Raw genomic sequence first — 13,377 nt, forward strand, 5'->3', positions numbered from 1 at the left:
TTAAAATTATGTCAAATGTATCAAATTGCCCTTTAATCTTGTGGTCTTAAACATGCCACGTGAAAAGTTAAAGTTTAGCCAAAAAAGTAAGGGGACATTATTTTTGAAACAAACTAAAAAGGAAATATGAACATTCTTTTTTAAACGGAAGGAGTAATATTTTTTAGCTATAAATAAAATAAATTATATATATATATATACTTTAATTTTGATCGAAATTGCTGTTACGATATATTTTTGATTTAATTTGATTCTTCAATTCAATTTGACGTTACGATTTCTTTATTACGAATATAAAAGGAAAAATTAAAAGAAGTTAGGGGTTTATTCAGTAAAACAAAAAACATCAATGAAGCAAATTGCAAAAGGTATACAACTTAGGGGTGCAAAACACACATTTCTCAAAAAAAAAAAACAATCTTCTTTTTATTTGGTGGAGAAAAAACGAATTTGCATTGTGTGAGATTCCAAATTTTGAGGGTTTTTTTCACAGTGACTCGAGAACAGCCAAGGAAGAAGAAGAAGAAAATGCCGTGCCTTAACATTTCTACAAATGTGAACTTGGAAGGAGTTGATACTTCCTCCGTACTTTCTGAAGCTACCTCCACTGTTGCCAAACTCATCGGCAAACCAGAAGCTGTATGTTGTACTTCTCCTTCTTGTTTTGTGTTGTATTTTGAACTTGTACAGGTAATAATGTTTCAATTGTTTGTATTCTCTTTTTGGGTTGAGTTTTTAGTGTTTGGACAGTTACCCAGATGTTCAATTGTGTTTGTAAGTCTTTGTGGGTCTTGGGTTTTAATTTTGCTGAGGGTTTATCGGAAATAAGGGAGGAGTAAGGTCTGTGTACACACTACTCTCCTGATTCCCACTATGTTGTTGTTTTCATCTATGCTATTATGGGTACAAAGGATTTTTATCTTTTTCAGTTCAATAGCAAAGTGAAAACAAAAGAAAACTCGGAATAATGCTGCGAAATGATGACTGACTTTTTATAGCACGAGTAGATCAGTACATTGGGTTTTCAGTCTGAACTTTAAAATTGTGGTCTAAAACACTTCTTAACCATTTGTGTGGCACAGAAATTGGGACAAATGGAGTATTTATATACAAGTATTTTACCAAAAAGTAGAGAACTTGAACCAAAATATGGTACTCTTCAAATTACACACAATCTTCTATATAAGTAGGGATATTTTTGTGTGTGCAACAAAAATTAACTGAGAACAAATGCTATTCTTCAAGTATACAAAGGCATTTTTAGATTCCCTTCAAGAGCTCCTGCTCTCCTTTACAGTGTTTCCTTTTACATGACACATTATTACTAGGGGGACGACATCCGATGTCCTATGTGCTCTCTTTTAGCTTCTACGAGAACATCTATTGAGCACATCCTTTACTGATCCTGTTATTATGTGCTGCATGCCGAACCAATTCAATACTATCCATCACAATCATGTAGTCACCTGCCAACAATATGTGGTAATCCACACCTTTGCCTGACCTTTTACTCAGAAAGAACAGGCTAACATATGCAATCCTCTTTTCCAACTTACAACTTAGATTAGTTCCCTTTGTTGCCAACCAAGCTAGAGATGCATCTTTTGAGGTCCCTAGAAATCCAACTGATATGTGCAGGAAGCCCAACTTCCCTCATTAACAGCTTGTAGTAGTATGGCTTCATTGAGAGAACTCTACACTGCTCGGCTTCCATCTCCGCAGTGCTGACTATTGAGATGAAAAAGTTTATAGTTAGAAGTATCTTAAAGATGTTCAGGAAAACCACAACTGAAAGAAAAATCTGATTGACTCACAAATGTAGTAGAAATTTACGTGCTTAAATTTGACCGGAGTAGCACTCCCTCTGTTTCATTTTATATTACATTCTTCCCTTGTTAGTCTACCAAAAGAAATGGGACCATTTTATATTTGAAAGCTCTTTAACTTTTACCCTCAATGAGGCTTTATAGCATAGAAATGTCATCACAGTATTTCTGGTTAAAAATAATTTTAAAATGCTTGGGAATAAATCATAATAATGAAAAATGCGTTTGACTTCCCTTCTCCTTCTCAAAAATGCATTTGAGTTTCAGACCCTTTTTTCGAGATAGCTGAAGTGGAAAGGATTATAATCAAGTTCATGGGGAAAACGAAATATGAGGTGGCTCTCATTTTCCCTATGGTAGAGTTAGCAATGCTCTTTGCTTGTGCTGATACTTTGTATCATGTTGTGAAGCAATGTAAGAGTGAAATGTGTTTAGACTTGTGATTTTTGTGTTTTAAGTGCTAAGAATGTGATGCGTCTATTTTCGAACTTTCAAACTTCTAAATGTTGGTAATGAGCAATTCCTTTCTTTTAGGTTGGCCGTTGTAGTAAAGCTATGGAATAACATACTCATGAGCTTTTGTGTTTAAGTGATTAAGGAATAGGATGTCTAGTTTCCAAACTATAAAACTTCTAGATGTTGGTAATGAGCAATTTCTTTCTTCTAAATGTTGGTAATGAGCAATTTCTTTCTTTTAGGTTGGCCGTTGTAGTAAAGCTATGGAATAACATACTCATGAGCTTTTGTGTTTAAGTGATTAAGGAATAGGATGTCTAGTTTCCAAACTATAAAACTTCTAGATGTTTGTAATGAGCAACTGCTCTCTTTTTTTTTTGGCACTTAAGGTGGCACACTTCTTTCTTAACAGCACTTTGGGTCTTAATGTATTAGCCTCAATGAATGAGGAGTTTTATCTTGTATGGCTAATTGCTACTTGCTCTGATTAGGACCTCATGTTTTGACACAATGTGCTTCTGGTAGTTGTTTGAGATCATTTAGACATTTACCAAACATTTTCCAGTTTCACAATTCTTACTCCTGCTAACCTGCAACATTTTTTTTCACTTCCACATCTGTCTTATAAAATGATACAGGATCACAAAGGAAGACCTCAAATCAAGAATGAGAAAAATACATATCCACTGAGTTTTGACCTGTGTGCCAACTTGACCTTAGGGATTATCTGCTTAAGAAAAAGAACAAGTAAATATTTACAAATCCTAAATACTTCTATCCTTGGATCCATCATTTGGGATAGGAAGGCAAAGATAGAACTGAAACATGAGTAGCATAGAATAGTTTGGCTTCAAAATGCACATTTCTTTCTTGAAGCTTATTGTCGGTCAATATCATTATTTTGTTGATCAGTTTGACGGAATAATATGTAAAGGAAAAAATAGAAGAAAGGGCCCAAGGGTGTGGCCTAGTGGTCAATGAAGTGAGTTGAGAACCATGAGGTCTCACATGCAAATCCCAGGTGAGACAAAACACACTAGGTGATTCTGCCCCTGAAGAATTGGGACAGTTGAGGAAAATCACCTTGTGTTCTAGTAAGTTTTTGAAATTACTGCAATGAATTAACCTTTATTTTAGCAATTTTTTTCAATGACCAAGGATGCTTTTAAGGTAATTCTGCCCCTGAAGATTTGTCTCTAGAAATTCTTACAGGGTTAGACTTTGCAGTTAATGTTCTACAAGCTATTAGCTTTACAAGATAATCAGTATCTTGCTTGATGAATTCATAAGTCTCACCTAGTAGAAACTAGAAAGTAATTGCCTCTTTGTAGAAAATGCATTAGCTGATGAACATTTTAGCATGTAACTGATCATGTTTTGCCTTTAGTCTCTCTTGAGAAGCTCAATTGACATGCTTTATCATCCCTTTTGTGTTTGTTGTTTGGTTTCTCTGTAGTACAGTAATATTGCTTTCATTGTGCAGTATGTCATGATTGTGTTGAAGGGATCTGTTCCCATGGCTTTCGGGGGTACAGAACAGCCCGCTGCCTATGGAGAGTTGGTCTCCATTGGGGGTTTAAATGCTGATGTCAACAAGAAACTCAGTGCTGCAATAGCTGACATACTTGAGACTAAATTGTCTATTCCCAAATCTCGATTTTTCCTGAAATTCTATGATACTAAGGTATGTGCCAGGCTTCATAGTCCATCAAGGATGAGTAAATTCCCCGCATATCTCTCATTGCATTCTTCCTGTTTGTTTAGGCCCATCAAAGTCAAGAATATGCACAATGTCTTCATGCTATACACCAGTACTAGATCATGTAAATAAACTTTCACTGTCTAAGAACACTAGAAGTTTTTGTACTTCTCCGATTCCTCAAGTATTTGTAAACATAATGTTCTACTTTAGGAGTGTCGGTCATATAAGTATCCCGTCCTTCTAAATCTGAGGAAACTGATAACTACTGCTCTATTTTGCAGGGTTCCTTCTTTGGCTGGAATGGATCTACCTTCTGAATTTCCATTTCATTTCACAATTGGCCATCTTTGAGCCACTTATAAACTGTATGTATGTGGTTGGATCTGTATCAGCCAAGTAACTTCGTATTAAATCTTTCTTTGTAATACTTGGAATGATGAACGTCTGGTCCTTGTGAATGTTGGAATTATCCTGCATCTAAGCCTTTGATGCGATCATCGAAACATTGTCTTGAATATGAGGTCTGAGCTATCAGCACTCTTTCGCGTTCATGTCTTTGTTTCATCCATGTTTTCTGTGTCTCTGTTCCATATTTGTTGCATACCTATCTGAAGATTGCCAGTGGCTCTGCTTGTTAGCAGAGAATCATTTCACCTATTTCATGATCTTATGTAAAATATAATGTGCTTTTAATGTATTTTTTTTCAATTATGCTATTAATTCTATCAATTGAATTAATTGTCAAAAAAATTATTTAATTACTTATATCCCATTCACATCAATTAGGTGTTTTTCAATTATAAAAAAGTTTTTCCTTTTTTTTCTTCTATTTAAATGTTGAAGAGTTATATTCACATATTTCGTCCCTTGGTAATATATGCTCTTAATAAACTCAAAAAATAGTTAAGTCTTTTTCTCCACCAAAAAAAAAAGAAACTTCCAATCAACTTTCCCAAACAACGTCAACCTTTTTTTTTTCTGTCAAAATAAAGACAGAAATCGTTTGATATATTATACTTTCATTTATTTTAATTTATTATGTGAATTTGGGCTTAAAATTTTTAAAATAAAATCATAGTAAAGTTACTATTAGGGTTGCAGCTAGTTTTGGTTTTATCAAACTTCAATTTGGTTCTTCCATTTTTGATTTTAGAAAAGTGTGCATCCTATACAAAATTAAAATAATTCAGTTCAATTTGGTTCGATGTTTTAAATCAATTTTTCGGAGCAAATAAAAAATAAAAAGAGGAAAAAGTCAATATAATAGATATTTAAAAATTTTAAACTATGTTAAGGAATGGTGTGTATCGTCATGAAATACATATTGTGCTAACTACTATATTTATCTTTTTCAAGAACATTGTGGCTCCAACTATTTCTTGAGAAAAACAAGAATGAAGACAGGTCCTTTTACATGTTTTTTCAGAACTCTATGTTGGGTGCTCCAAAGCGCCAGATCCATAGGCTAATACATACGAAAAAATCGAGGAAAAGATGCATAATTCCTAAAATGGGCCAGCAAATGAGGAAATAAACATTAAAAAATGGGGTGAGTATATATATGGTGGTTCTCCAACTCATTACGGAGGTCCTCATAAAGTTTTTTCAGAAAAAGTTCTTGGGTGCTCCGAGGCGCCAAATTCATGGGCTAATTCACACGAAATATCAGAAAATTTGCATAGTTTCTAAAAATGGGTATGTAAATACGAAAACAGGCGTTAAAATGGGTTGAATATACATGGTGGTTCCTCCAACTTATTACAAAGCAACATAAAAAAAATTCAGAAAATTTTTGGGTGCTCCGATGCGCCAGATCATGGTCACACGAAAAATAGAGAAGTTCGTAAATTCCTAAAAATAGGCATGTAAATGTGGAAATAGGCGTTGGAAAAATTGTGTCAGCATTCGTAGTGATTCCCCAACTCATTACTGAGATCCAGAGATAAATTTTTCAGAAATTCCTTTCGGGTGCTCAAAAGTGTCAGATTTGTTGGTTAATACACACAAAATTTGAGAAATTTGTGTATTTTCTAAAAAAAGTCATGTAAATGCGAAAATAGGCGTTAAAAATGGAGTGAGTATATGTGGTGGTTCCCCAATTCATTACTGAGGTCCTCCTTACAATATTTCAGAAATTTTTTTTTGATGCTCCTAGGCGCCAAATCCATGAGTTAATCAATTAAATTGGGTAATTCCTAAAAAAGGTCTTTAAATGCAGAAATGAGCGTTAAATACGGTATGTGTATTCATGGTGGTTCCCCAACTCGATACGGAGTTCTTGATGAAGTTTTTTCAGAATTTCTTTTGGGTGTTTCGAGGCGCCAGAACCATGGACTAATACAGATGAAAAATAGAGGAATTTGAGTAATTTATAAAAAAAAAAGGGTCATGCAAATTCCGAAATAGGCCTTAAGAAAATGGTGTGAGTATAAATGGTGGTTTCCCTACTTATTACGAAGGTCCTCATAAAGTTCAGAAGAAAATTTGGGTGCTCGGAGGCGCTAGGCTTATGGGTTAATGCACAAATAATTGTTAATCCCTAAAAAGGGTCGATAAATACGGAAATAGGCGTTAAAATGGTGTTAGTATACGTGGTGGTCCCCAACTCATTACACAGGTCCTCATAAATTTTATTTTTTTAAAAAAAAAAGGTGCTCTGAGGCGCTAGACATATGGGCTAATGCACACAAAAATCGAGGTAATTCCTAAAAAATGGTTATACATGAGGAAATAAGTGTTAAAAATGGTGTGAGTATATGTGGTGGTTCCGCAACTCATTAAGAGGTCCTCATAAAATTATCGATGCTCCCAAGCACCAGATTCATGGGCTAATACACACGAACTATTGAGGAAATTTGGTAATTTCTAAAAAAGGGACTGTAAATCCTGAAATATAGGTGTTAAAAATGGTGTGAGTATACGTGGTGATTTCCTAACTCATTACAGAGGTCCTCATAATTTTTCAGAAAGAAACTTTGGGTGCTATGAGGCGCCTGATCCATGAGATAATACACACAAAAATATTTAAAAATTTAGTTAAATTCTAAAAAAAGACTTGTAAATTCGGAAGTAGGCATTAAAAAAATATTTATGTCGGTGGTTCTCCAACTCATTACGGGAGGTCCTCATAAAGTTTATATAGAAATTCTTTTTGGGTGCTTCGAAGCACGAGATCCATGCGATGATACACACAAAAAAACAATGTATCGCGGTAATTGTTAGAAAAATGGCAAGTAAATGCAAAATAGACATTTAAAAATGGTGTGAATATAAATGGTAGTTGCTCAACTCATTACGCAAGTCTTAATAATAAATTTTCAGTATATATTTTTGGGTGCTCCAGAGAGTCAGATCCAGACACAAGAATAATTCAGAATATCGGTAATTTCTAAAAATGACTTGTAAATGCGAAAACGGACGTTAACAATGGTGTGAGCATATGTGGTGGTTCCCCAATTAATTACGGAGGTCCCTCATAAAGTTTTCTTTATTCAGAAAAAAGGTTTGCAAATGCGGAAATTAACGTTAAAGAAATGATATGAGCATAAGTAAAGGTTACCAACTCTATACAGAGGTCCTCATAAAAAAAATTTGAGAAAACTTTTTTGGGTCCTCCAGTCGCCAGATCCATGGTACAAAACACACGACAAATTGAGAAATTTGGGCGATTCTTTAAAAAAGGTTTGTAAATGCAGAAATGGGCATTAAAAAGGTGTGAGTATAGTGAAGGTTCCTAAACTCGTTTCGTAGGTCCTCATAATTTATTTTGAGGAAAAAATTTTGGGTGCTTCGGGCGCCATATCCATTGGTTAATACACATGAAAAATTGAGAAATTTGGACGATTATTCAAAAAAGGACATGTAAATGCAAAAATGAGCGTTAAAAATGGTGTTAGCATATGTGAAGGTATCCAAACTAATCAAGACGTCCTCATAAAGTTTTAATAAAAAAATCTTTAGGGGGCACGGACACCAACTTCATGGGCTAATACCCGAAACTGAGAAATTTGGGAGATTCTTAAAAAAGGATTGTAAATATTGAAGTGGGTGTTTAAAAAAATAGTATGAGTATACGTGAAGGTTACCCAACTCACTACGGAGGTCCTTATAAGTTTTTTGAGATTTTTTTAGGTTCTCTAGACGCAAGATCCATGGTCTAATATACACACAAAAAATTAGGGGAATTTGAGCGATTTTTAATAAAGGACTTGTAAATGCAGAATTGAGCGTTAGAAAATGATATGAGTATAAAAGAAGGTTCCCTAACTCATTACGGAGGTCCTCATAAAGTATTTTGAGAAATTTTTTTAGGTACTTTGGGCGCCAGATCCATGGGCTAATTAAATACACACGAAAAATTGGTGAATTTGGGCGATTCGTAAAAAAAGGACTTGTAAATGAGGAAATGAATCTTAAAATGATGTGAGCATATGTGAAAATTTCCAAACTCATCCAGAGGTCCTCATAACGTTTTTTGAGAAAAATACTTGAGTTATGCGGGCGATAGATCCATGGGCTAACACACAAATAAAATCAGGAATTTTGGGCAATAAAAGAGGACTTGTAAATGCAGAATGGGCGTTAAAAACGAAGTGAGTATATGTGAAGGTCCCCAACTAAGTAAGAAGGTCCTCATCAAGTTTTTTAAGAATTTTTTTGGGTTTCTCTTGTTGCCAGTTCCATAAATTAACACACATAAAAAATTAGGAAATTTGAGCAATTTTTTAGAAAAGGGCTTGTAACTGCAAAAATGGATTGTGTGAATATACGTGAAGGTTCCCAAACTCATTACGGAGGTTCTCATAAAGTTTTTTAAGAAAAAAAATTATTGGTGCTTCTAGTGATTGATCCATCGGCTAATACACAAAAATTATTGAATTTGAGCGATTATTAGAAAAGAGCTTGTAAATGCGGAAATTGGGGGCGTTCAAAGTGAGTATACATGAAAGTTCATCAATTCATTACAAATGTCCTCATAATTTTTTTTTTGAAAAAGTTACTTTGGGTTCTCCGCGCGCAAGATTCCTGGGCTAATACAAGAGAAATCGGGAACTTGGGCAATTCTTAAAAAATGCTTACAAATTCGAAAATGGGTTTTTAAAATATGGTGTGAGTTTACGTGAAGGTTTCCCAAATCATTACGGAAGTTCTCATTAAGATTTTTGAGAAAATTATATTAGTTCTTTGGGCGCCAGATTCCCCAAATCATTACAGACGTATATTTAGGCGATTCTTAAAATAAAGTGTGTAAATGCATAAATGAGTGTTAAAAAATGGTGTGATTATAAGTGAATATTCTCAAGTCATTACGGAGTTCCATATAAAAGTTTTTGAGAAAATTTTTTTGGGTGAGCTAAGCGCTAGATCTTTGGGCTAATACACATAAAAAATTAAGAAATTTGGCGATTCTTTAAAAATGATTTGTAAATGCAAAAGTGGGCATTAAAGAATGGTGTAAGTATAAGCGCTTCGAGCGCCTGATCCATGGGCTCATATACACGAAACTTTAGGCGATTCTTAAAATAAGGATTTGCAAATGCAGAAATAAGCATTAGAAAATTGTGAGAGTATAAGTGAAGGTTCCCCAACAAATTACGGAGATTCTCATCAAGTGTTTTGAAAAAAAATATTTTGGTTGCTTCAGGCGCCATATCCACAAGCTAATTCACATGAAAAATCACAAAATTTGGGCAATTCTTAAAAAAGGCTTGTAAATAAGAAAAATACACTTTAAAAATTGGTGTTAGTATACGTGTAGGTTTCCCAACTTATTACAGAGATCGTAATAAAGTTTTTTGACAAAAATATTTTACATGCTTCGGAGACTAGATCCGTATTCTAATATATACGAATAATTAGGGAATTTGGAAGATTATTTTAAAAAGGACCGAAAATCAACGTAAAAAAGGGTGAGAATATAAGTGAAGGTTCCCTAACTAATTACAGAGGTCCTCATAATATTTTTGAGAAAATAATTTTGGGTTCTTTAGGCGCCAGATCCATGAGGTATTACACATAAAAAATTAAGGAATTTGGGCGATTCTTATAAAAAGACATGTAAATACAAAAATGTGCGTTAAAAAATGGTGTGAGTATACGTGAAGGTATCCCAAATCATTACGGTGGTCCTCATAAATTTTTTTTAAAAAAGTTCTTTTGGATGATCCTGACGCCAGATTGATAACACGATAAAAAATTTTGGGTGATTCTTAAAACAAAGGCTTATATGAGATAAAAATTTTGGTGCTCCGTACGCCAGATCAAATGAATAATACACACAAAAAATTGAAGAATTTGAAAAAAAGGCTTGTAAATACAGAAGTTAGCATTAAAAATGATGTGAGTATATGTTATGGTTCCCAACGTATTACAAGGGTCCTCATAAAGCTTTTTGAGAGAAAAAGGTTGGATGCTCCGGGCGACTGATCCAGGGCTACTGCACACAAGGAGATCCTTATAAATAGGCTTGAAAATGCAAAAGTAGGTGTTAAATGTGGTGAGTATATGTTAAGGTTTCCTAATTTATTATGGAGCTCCTCATAAAGTCTTGAAAAAATTATTTTCGGTGATCTAGGTGCTAGATCCATTGACGAAATATTAAAAAAATTTGGTGATTCTTATAAAGGGCTTATAAATGAAAAAATGAGCGTTAAAAATTGTGTGAGTATACATAAAGGTTTTATTCCTCATAATGGTTTTTGATTAAAAAAATTTGGGTGCTCCGGTTGCCAAATCCACGGGTTAATACACACGAAAAATAGATAAATTTGGTTGATTCTTAAAAAGGACTTCTAACGGGTAAATAAACACTAAAAAATTGTGTGAGTATACGTAATGGTTCCCCAACTCATTATATAAGTCCTTATAACATTTTGTGAGAAAATATTTTATTGGGTGTTCCGAGCGACCAAATTAATGGGCTGATATATATGAAAAATCAAGAAATTTAGCTATTCTTAAAAAAAGGCTTCTAAATACGGAAATGAGCATTAAATAAATTGTATGTTTACCTGTAAGTTCCTAACTCATTACATAGGTACTATTAAAGTTTTTGAGAAAGATTTTTTGGGAACTCCGAGCGCCAAATTCATGGTTAACACACAAAAATCAGAAAATTTTGGTGTTTCTTGTAAAAAGCTTGTAAAATGAAGAAATGGGCGTTAAAAATGATATGAGTATATGTGAAGGTTCCCCAACTTATTATAGAGGTCCTCATAAATTTTTTTAAGAAAATAATTTGGGTACTACGAGCCCCAAATCCATGGGCAAATATACGCGTAATATGGTGAAACTTGGGTGATTCTTAAAAGAAGCCTTGTAAATGCGAAAATAGGTGTTAAAAATGGTGTTAGAAAATGTGAAGGTTCCCCAACTCATTATATAGTTACTTATAAAAAATTTTGAAAAAATTATTTTGGATGTTCTAAGCGCCAGATCTGTGGGCTATTACACACGAAAAATTGAGGAATTTGGGTGATTTTTTTTTAAAAAAGATTTGCGAAAATGGATGTGAAAAAATGGTATGAGTATACATGAAAGTTTGTCAACTCATTACGGAGGTGTTCAAAATATTTTTTGAGGAACCAAATTTGGATGCTCCAATCCCTAGATCCATTGACTAATACACAAATAAAATGGGAGATAAATACCGAAAAATCAAAACACTGAACCGAATCAAAGAATTTTGGTATTTTGGTTTTGATATTTCGACTTTTAGTTCGATATGGTATGAATTTTTTATTTTTCGATATTTCAAATCGATTTTCGATTTGTAATATTTGTGTTAATCGGTATTTCTGATTACCAAAATATATTATATTGAATAAAGAGTGCACAAGACTCAAGACCCTTTGTGAGTCTTTTCAAACTTTTCCTTTTCCACTTTTCTATGTTTCTTTACACTTTACTGTTTCTCTCTTTTTCAATTTTGAGTTTTGACTAGGCAAGTTATCATTCTGTCGACCTTGGCATTATTCTCATTTCGACGATAAATATCGTGCCTTCACTCGTCAGTCCTAGTAGACCAGCACGCTAAACAACAACAGTCGACAGTCCAAGTAGACCAGCGTCCATCAGGCAACACGCACAGCATCAGCCAGTCAGACAGTCATCAACCACTTTCACGGCGTCATTTTAATTTTGAATATAAAAATCATGTAAAACAACAGTTTTATCCTTGAATGAAAATGGAGGGTCAAATTTCCAAAAGTAGATCATAATTACAAGTTTTATTAGAGGTGTATTTGGCACATAAGAGACCACTCACCAATCATATCAATATAAATGAATGTTTACTCCATGAGCTAATACATACGAAAAATGTGGGAATGTAGGGGATTTATAAACAAGAACTTGAAAATGCGGAAATGACGTTAGAAATGGTGAGTATACATATGTGAAAGTTCCCTAAATCTTGATGGAGCTCTACATAGTTTTATGAGAAATATTTGGATGCTATAAGTGCCAGGTTGATGACTAATACACACGAAAAATCGATCCTTAAAAATGGTGCGAGCATGAGTGAAGGTTTTTCCAACTCATTACAAAGATACTCATAAAGTTTTTTGAAAAATTGTTTTTATGTGCTCTAGGCGCTAAATCAATGGGCTAATACACAAAAAAAATTAGGAAATTTGGGTGACTCTTAAAAATGGCTTCTAAATGTGGAAATGGGAGTTCAAAAAATGGTGTGAGTATACGTGAATGTTTTCCAACTCATTACGTAGGTCTTCATTAAGTGTTTTTGAGAAAAAAATTTGGGTGCTCCGGGTCCCAAATCCATAGGCTAATTACACAGAAAAATCAGGGAATTTGACCGATTCTTAAAAAAGGGCTTGTAAATGTAAAAATGGGCACTAAAAATGATGTGAGTATACCTGAAGGTCCCAACTCATTATGGAGGTCCTTATCAATTTTATTTTAGAAAATCAGTGCTTCGTGAGCCATATCCATGGGCTAATAGACACGAAAAATCAGGAATTTGGGCGATTATTTTTTAAAAAGGATTGTAAATGTTGAAATGAGCGTTAAAAATGGTGTGAGTATATGTGAAGGTTCCCCAAAATCATTATGGAGATCCTTATAAAGTTTTTTGAGAAAATCTTTTGGGTGTTTTAGGTGCCAGATCCATTGGCTAATACACACGAAAATTCAAAAATTCAAAAATTTGAGCGATTCATAAAAAGGTTTTTAATTGGGAAATGGGCTTTGAAAAATGGTGTGAGTATACATGAAGTTTCCCCAACCCATTGCGGAGGTCCTTATAATCTTTTGAGAAAACAATTTTGAGTGCTTCGGGCGCCGGTTCTATTGACTAATACACGCGAAAAAGTAGAGAATTCGGGCAATTTTATAAAAAGGTGTTGTAAATGTGGATAGGAAGTAAAAAATTAC

General features: G+C 34.0%; 1 protein-coding gene across 2 annotated transcripts; it reads left to right on the forward strand.

The window, feature by feature from the left end:
- Positions 1–394: 394 nt before the first annotated feature.
- On the forward strand, positions 395–4,533 carry LOC101244628 (uncharacterized). Of its 2 annotated transcripts, XM_026027744.2 has the most exons (4): positions 434–639; positions 3,766–3,966; positions 4,047–4,105; positions 4,266–4,533. In XM_026027744.2, the coding sequence occupies exons 1-3, from the start codon at positions 529–531 to the stop codon at positions 4,098–4,100; spliced, it is 366 nt and encodes a 121-aa protein (XP_025883529.1). In that variant the 5' UTR covers positions 434–528; the 3' UTR covers positions 4,101–4,105; positions 4,266–4,533. The 2 variants fall into 2 exon arrangements, with proteins under 2 accessions (XP_004249062.1, XP_025883529.1); XM_004249014.5 differs by lacking the exon at positions 4,047–4,105 and having other exon boundaries at positions 395–639.
- The last annotated feature ends 8,844 nt before the right edge of the window (positions 4,534–13,377 follow it).

The sequence above is a fragment of the Solanum lycopersicum genome, chromosome 10 (genome assembly GCF_036512215.1).
Source record: "Solanum lycopersicum chromosome 10, SLM_r2.1".
Classification (NCBI taxonomy): domain Eukaryota; kingdom Viridiplantae; phylum Streptophyta; class Magnoliopsida; order Solanales; family Solanaceae; genus Solanum; species Solanum lycopersicum.

Coding starts and splice junctions, on each gene's coding strand:
- LOC101244628 (XM_026027744.2), top strand. CDS start 529: ATGCCGTGCCTTAACATTTCTACAAATGTGAACTTGGAAGGAGTTGAT. Junction 640..3,765: donor TCATCGGCAAACCAGAAGCT/GTATGTTGTACT, acceptor TTCATTGTGCAG/TATGTCATGATTGTGTTGAA. Junction 3,967..4,046: donor TGAAATTCTATGATACTAAG/GTATGTGCCAGG, acceptor CTGTTTGTTTAG/GCCCATCAAAGTCAAGAATA.